Consider the following 7,739-nt stretch of genomic DNA (forward strand, 5'->3'; position numbering starts at 1 on the left):
AGAAAATACTACCGCTCTGTATCCTTTCCACAGCACTTCTTCGTGACTAGCATCATATTCTAGTGCTGACCTATTATTACAACTCACCATTCGAGTAGATTATTATTATTAATTATTATTATTATTATTATTATTGAGCTTAGGAGAGGAAAATTGGGCTGAAAAAAGGAGAACTAGGCAACATATTGGGCTGGATTAGGTGTGTGTGTGTGTGTGTGTGTGTGTGTGTGTGTGTGTGTGTGTGTGTGTGTGTGTGTGTGCCAGCAGAAGTTATACCTCCTCAGAAAAACATAGACAAAATCCATTCCTTTCAAGACGCCTGGACACAGTGCATTTAAAAGACTCAAGATTATAGACACGGGGAGAAAAAGGAAGAAAAATTTTTGTAGATATTTTTTATTTCGAGTCACATTGCATTTAGAAAGCCCAGATATTTTTGGAAGACCATAGATTGTATTTTGAAAGAACGGAGATTATATTGTGAAAGACCAGGTATTTTATTTTGAAAGACCAGAGATTGTATTATGCAAGACAGGGATTATAAGCAAGGGGGAATGATAAGTGGAAGGAAGGCGTTGTTTATACAGAGAGAGAGAGAGAGAGGCATGTAATAATTTAAGGTCATTTTGTAGGTTTAATTGAGAGTTCCTTTATCGTGCACAGCAGGTCTCATCAGGCATCGTGGTGTGACGTTACTGGTATGAGGGCTGTGGGGGAGGGTATGAGGGCTGTGGAGGAGGGTATGAGGGCTGTGGAGGAGGGTATGAGGGCTTGGGTGGTGGGTATGAGGGCTTGGGTGGAGGGTATGAGGGCTTGGGTGGTGGGTATGAGGGCTGGGGTGGCTGGTATGAGGGCTGGTGTGACGAGTACTGTGGCTTGAAGGTGACTGGGGGACCGTACTCGTAGGCGTACTGTGGCTCACCGTAGTACTCCACCTGTGCTTGGTACCCATTGTAGTGGTCTGCTGTGTACGTTACCTGGGGGGGACACGTAATGAATTAATACCTAGGCTCATATCCGTCAGTATATACGCAGAGTTGATATTTATGCAGGTTACACACTAAGATATAATTTCCAGTTGAAGATGTATGTGGAAAAATATTAACAGGTGTGAGAGGGGAGTGGAAGAAGAAACAGGTGAGAGACGAGATTATTTTTTTCTTTTTTAGTAGGGTATCTGAAGGGGTCATACACGCAGCTAGTCTGGAATAAATCTAACGTCTCTGCACCTACGTCTTCTTCCTCCTCATTTCAACATAGGTGATATTGTCAGGGTGTACGAGGGGAAACTCATTAATTGCTAGAGTAAATGGGAAGTGAGGTGGAGCAGAGTTAGGGTTTACTGAAGGTGAGACTGAGTGAGGCGTGAGGTAGACGCGTGTGAGCTTGGGTGAGGAGTGACACTGAGAATGGGGTGAGGTTGAGTGAGGTGTGAAGCTGAGGTGAGATTGATGAGTGAGGTGTGATGCTCAGGTGAGATTGATAGGTGAGTTTGAAAGAGGTGTGAGATTGATTGAGGAGGTGAGATTGAGTTAAGAATGAGGTAGAGGAAGATGTGAGGTTTAGGTGTGAGGTAGGTAGAGGTGGAGGTGTGATATGAGGTGAGTTAAGGAATGAAGTTGAAGGGTGAGGTGTGTATGGTACCGTCTGCTTGCGACCATCTGGCAGCTGGACTGTGTAGGAGCCACGAACAACGTTGCCATCGGACTCCTCATTCTGGCCGAAGTCCGCGCCAGAGTACTCATCCTGGACACCGTACTGGAAGCTGTACGGCATCGGCTGCTCCTGGACCGGGGGAAACTGGGATTAACTGGGATTTAACTGGGGGAAACTGGGATTTAACTGAGGAAAAATAGGATTGACTGGGGGGAAAACTGATAAACTGTGGGAAAACTGGGATTAACTGAGATTTATGTGGGGGAAACTGGGATTAACTGGGGATATGAGTACCGGTAATGTTAGACAATGGAAGAATAAGAAAACCTGGAGGAGAGTCAATCATTGGAGTCAGTACTGAAATAATTATACTCTTTCACTACTTGATGTTAAAGGTAAATTTATCACTCGGAGTCGCAGAAATGAAATATGAAGGCGCTGTTGTCCAGAGAATAATTAATGAAGAGTATGCAAAAGACTGACTGGCCTTTCGTAAGCTGTTTAGTCGTATCTGCCGTTAGTGTGAAAGAAATAAGACCTCATTTAGAACGGAGAAGAGGTTGGGTCAGATTAGTTTAGATGAAAAGGTTAGGTATGCTTCCGTGATTTACCTTTCCATAGCCACCTGAATGAGGGGCGGGGGCAGGGGCGGAGTAGGGGTTCTCAGGGGCGGCCACAACCACGCCCACAAGCACCACCAGGAAGCTTATCTGAAGGGCATCGAGAGAGAAGGAAGGTAATTAGTATAAAATAATTATAGTCTTGATCTTATCGACACTAAAACCATTTTTGTTATATATATATTTTGTCATTATTTAGGGCAAAATTAACATGCCATGGAAGTAAATCTTGCCTACTGTATTTTGGAATATTTGTCACTCTTATTTGTGTGTGTGTGTGTGTGTGTGTGTGTGTGTGTGTGTGTGTGCTTGTAAAAATAAGAGGATAAACCAAACGCTAGGAGCATCCAAATATGTATCTTAATAATAATAATAATAATAATAATAGTAAAAATAATAATAATAATTGTAGAAGTAAGTATGTCTTTCCTTAGATAAATATATTTTTGGATATCACGTTAGATGGTATGTAAATTATCAGTTTGGCTGGGAGAGAGAATAATCCTGTAGCTATAAGGATGGAAGAGATAATGAGCGATACATGTAAGAAGGGTGGCAGTTGGGGCTCATCTATGAAGAAGAAAAATTGATCTACGAGGGAAACAGTAGTGTCGATTGTGGTTACGAGTGAGACGGACACTTTATCGTAGGTTTGTTATTAGTGATAGAAGAATGTCGTTGAGAGAGCAGCCTGTACGATAAATTACTGTGGACATAATTGCCTAGTGATACGAGACTAATATTACTAAGGTCTTTTTCCCATGGCCCAGGTTTAGGTCCTTTTGTGACTGATTTCACATAGCTCTGTAGCAGAATAAGATAATACTGTGGCTCCGTATCCTTTGCATAGCACTTCATCGTGATTAGCACCATATTCTAGTGGTAAATTCTTGATGCAGTTCAGCATGCAAGTTGAAGAGATGGCAATTTTAGGCCAGGTTACCGTGAAAAAGGTGTAGGTACTATGATGTTTGAGTGGGACAGTGTTGTAGATTAAGATAATATTATTGCTGAAGTCTAGATGGTTGTTTTGTGTTTAACCTAGAATGTTATAATTGAAAGAGCTGTTTGATAATTACGAAGGTAGATTATGAATATTTCAAACTAAATACTCGATGATAGGTGTTTGTAAAAGAAGAAAGTGCAATTAAAAGACAATCATAGCTAGATTAAACGATATCGTAGGAAAATGGTGGTACAAAGGAAAGCAGACAGCAACAGACAACTGATCTTTTCGTGGCTGTTTAATATAGGGAAGGTTATAACCAAAAACTGTTCTGTCTCTTAAAATGAAGGATGGAAAAGCAGGAAGGTCCTAAAAATTTCATGTGGTATCGAGGCACGAGTGATATATGTGAAGGAAGCTGGTATTTTGATGGTAGTGAAGGATAGAAGCATTATAACTGGAAGAATGATGAATTGGTTGGTGATTCGAAAGTTACCGTTGAAAGAGGTTGAATATTTGAAAGTTCCCGTTGACAGAGGTTGAATATTTGAAAGTTGTTGTTGACAGGTTGAATATATGAAAGTTACCGTTGACAGGCGTTGAATATTTGAAAAGTTACCGTTGACAGAGGACAAACAGTTTAATTTGAAAGTTAACGTTGACAAGATGACGGTTTGGTGATTTGAAAATAACCGTTGAAAGAGGATGAACCGTTTAATTTGAAAGTTGCCGTTGACATAGGATGACCGTTTGGTGATTTGAAAGTTACCGTTGAAACGATCACTATAGACAATGGCAGAAGTGATTGGTGAATGCAATAAATCCTTTTTCTGGAGAGCTGCCTTGAATTACAGAGCTGGATGGATTGTGGGAACGAAGATTGGAGGAAAAAAAATGTGCTGATGGGGAAAGAGGCTGAGGACCTAGCTGTGTGACGAAGATAAGTGGGAAACGATGGAAGGAAAAAAGAAAAGAGGGGAAGGTAGAGGGAAAAAGAAAAAGAGGGAGGCTAGGGATTATTTCAGATGAGTATTTGCTAGCAGTGTGTGATTCCATGTTGAGAGTAATTGAAAACTGCCATTGAAAGTGCAGTTTAGTATGTCAAGCGATGGCAGAGAAGAATGGTGAGAGTAGAAACAGTAGGTGGTAGATAGGAGTCAAAAGAGGTAGATGACACTGAAGAGAAAAGGTAGGCTGTGTAGATTAAAATATATTGTACCTGAAGACTTGTGAGTTTGAGAGAGCAGTGTAGTGATAGAAACGAAGACAGGTGTGAATGGTAGGTGTAGAAAGTTGAGGTAGGTGATGTGAATATCTTGGAGTTTGTTTGAGATGCAGGTTGACTGAAGAGTTGATGGTGTGTTTGTACTTGCAAGTGTCAGGTAAAGAGAAAAGGGGTGTTTGGAGAGAATGTCGAAGAGAGATTGGTTGAAGTGAGGGGACGTGGGTGATTGCGGGAATGATGTTGAGGGTAAGAATAGCTGGAGAATTAGTAGGTTTGTGTGTTTCTGGATAGCGTCTTAAAGCTGCCATTCAAGGAGCAGAGAAGAATAGCATAAGAAACTCTAGGTGTTAGTACAGACCTGAGTGAACATCTCCGAGTGGTGGAGGATGATGGAGTGATGGTGATGGAGGAGGTGATGGTGCTATATATAGTGAGGGTCGACCTTCCATCTACCCTTGAGGAGGAGGTGAAGGCACGGTTGAGGTGGAGGAAGGCACTGAGGGGTGGGGCCTGGGTGAGATGGAGGTAAAGGATGGGTGGGAGTGGGGATTTGGGTGTGGATGGTGAGGGGGTGGTTATGGGGGTGAGGGGGATGGGTTGGGGGAGGGAGTAGTAGAGGGTGGAAGTGGGGTTGTGAATGGGGGTAAAGGATGGGTGGGGAAGAGTTTAGGGGGATAGATGGAGGTGTGCATGGTGGAGGGGGTGTGAACAAGGTAAGAGAAGTGGGTGGAAGATAGGTGTGGAAATTCGGGTGGGGGGTGGGAGAGGGGTGGAGATGGGAGTGTGAATAAGTGACGGGGAGAGGTGGGGGTGGGGTGGGGGAGGTCTAAGAGGTGGGGTGGGGGTGGGGGGAGGTGTGGAGGTGAGATGGGTGTGGCAGGAAAGCAGAAAGTGAGATGATTGACTGTGTGGTAATGGTGCATGATGGAGGACCCTCGACAAAGAAGAGTGGATAATGTACAAGTCACTGAAGGAATCCTATTGTTAAACTCTCTCCTCTCCTAACGCATTCCCTTATTTATTTATTTATTTATTTATTTACTACCTTTATTAGTGTTTTATTAAGCACTAGAGAGAGCTTTGGTACTGAAGTGAGGCCTGGGAGGGATATGAGGCTAGTCTGGTAGTAGCAAGAGTAAAATAAAACGTGAAAAATATACCTCAAGAGTGAGTGGCTTTTTTCTGACCATCACTACGGTTTTAAGAGTCTGTGTACGTGGAAATAAATCGTCTAAATTAATCGTCTTGGCCTGGTAGCTAAAATAACCTAAGAATTCAGACGGTTAGGTTTCAGGGAGAGTGATTTTATGCCTCATCAGTTTACGGGGGTCATTCCTAAATCGAAAATCGTCACGGCAAAAATGGAAAAAGAAAACGTAATCACCTGAAGAATACCTGGTGTAAAGGTGTGCTAATTAACCCCTCCCGTACCTGCGCTGAGGAAAATCGTCTGAAGGTAAGAAAATGTAGGTTGTGGTATTGAAGGGTTTGAAGAATGAGGAAGAAAATAGATGGGGTGAAAATACCAGGGTGTCAATGGTATGATGGTGTGAAACTGAGAGAGGATGACGTACTGAGTATACTGAAGGCCGCGAGAGAGAGAGAGAGAGAGAGAGAGAGAGAGAGGGAGGGAGAATCACACACAAACTCCTTAAATCAATAACATCTTATCCTTTTCTTCTCGCCACCTTAAAGACGATTTTAAGTAAGTCCTCGTACTGAAAGGGTATGAAAAAAATTCCTCCATTAACCCTTTTGCTTACGAATGTGCTTACGAAGATATCTTGAATTTTATATATTTTCTCTTACGTCCAATTTTCCTCTTCTTAAAAGTAATATGTATTTTTATCAGTATTTTATTATTATTTTTATTTTTTTTTTGGGGGGGTCATATCCTTCTGGCCATTTTATTTAACTAGTAAGGGTCTCGTGTGTGTGTGTGTGTGTGTGTGTGTGTATTAACTCCATGGAATTCTTATGAGCCCTTTTTATTGTACTGGATGCAGTATAGTGTTATTATTATTATTATTATTATTATTACTACTACTACTACTACTACTACTACTACTACTACTACTACTACTACTACTGCTATTATTATTATTACTGTTATTATTATTATTATTATTACTATTTTTATTTGATTATCATTATTACTATTTTTATTACTTTATTATTATTATTATTATTATTATTATATTAATGGAAGACCAATTATAAATCAGAAAATGCGCATTATTGGAATTATGTATTTTAAATTCTTCAGTGTGACTTTTTTTTTTCTTTCTGGTTACGTTTGAGGGATTTTTTTTAAACTCATGGATTAATTTTTAGTAAGGGGATTAAGGGATAAATGTAACCTACCATTAATCCGTTGAGTGGGATTTTTATTTTCTATTTTATTGGTAGTGTCAAAGGGATTTATTCGGCTGGGATTTTTTTTTTTTTTTGGTAGTGAAAAGGTTAATGAGAGAGAGAGAGAGAGAGAGAGAGAGAGAGAGAGAGAATTTGTTTATTACCCCTTGCAGGATTAAGGCATCTGGCAATAGATAGATAGGTAGACGGATAGATAGATAGACAGGTAGATACACGGATAGATAGATAGGTAGGTAGGTAGGTAGACGGGTAGATAGATATAGATGGTAGGTAGGTAGACGGTTAGATAGATAGATAGGTAGGTAGACGGGTAGATAGATAGATAGGTAGGTAGACGGATAGATACATAGATAGGTAGGTAGGTAGGTAGGTAGATGGATAGATAGATATAGTGATAGATAATTGGTTACTTGGATGGTAGATAGATGAATGGATGGCTGGATGAATAGATAGATAGAGAGAGAGATTGTACCCAGGTAGCTCTCCAATTTACCTGTATAATTAACCTGCTATTTTCCCCTTCCGAAAATTACCAATATCCGTGAGAGTCTGTAACTGGGGGATTATTATTATTATTATTATTATTATTATTATTATTATTGCTATTGTTAATATTACTATTATTATTATTATTGTTGTTATTGTTATTACTATTATTATTATTTATTATTATTATTATTATTATTATTATTATTATTACTTCTACTATTATTATCATTAATTATTTTTACTACTACTACTACTACTACTACTACTATTATTATTATTACCATTGTTTATTATTTATTAGACTTTCAATAAAGGATTCCCAATTTCCATGAGAATTTGTAAATGGGGGATTATTATTATTATTATTATTATTATTATTATTATTATTATTATTATTATATTTACTACTACTCTTATGTATTCATCA

At 39.6% G+C, this 7,739-nt stretch overlaps 1 protein-coding gene across 1 annotated transcript; it reads right to left on the minus strand.

Annotated features, from left to right (window-relative positions):
• Positions 1-692: 692 nt before the first annotated feature.
• LOC145407024 (uncharacterized) lies at positions 693-4,817 on the minus strand. The gene is made up of 4 exons (XM_080278040.1): positions 4,806-4,817; positions 2,268-2,366; positions 1,645-1,782; positions 693-977 (listed from the first exon to the last, which is right to left on the minus strand). Exons 1-4 carry the CDS (start codon positions 4,815-4,817, stop codon positions 693-695), a joined length of 534 nt encoding a protein of 177 aa, XP_080134166.1.
• Positions 4,818-7,739: the final 2,922 nt, after the last annotated feature.

Source organism: Coenobita brevimanus, chromosome 72 (assembly GCF_032717465.1).
Source record: "Coenobita brevimanus isolate Jiangsu-jjx chromosome 72, ASM3271746v2, whole genome shotgun sequence".
NCBI classification, from domain to species: Eukaryota; Metazoa; Arthropoda; class Malacostraca; order Decapoda; family Coenobitidae; genus Coenobita; species Coenobita brevimanus.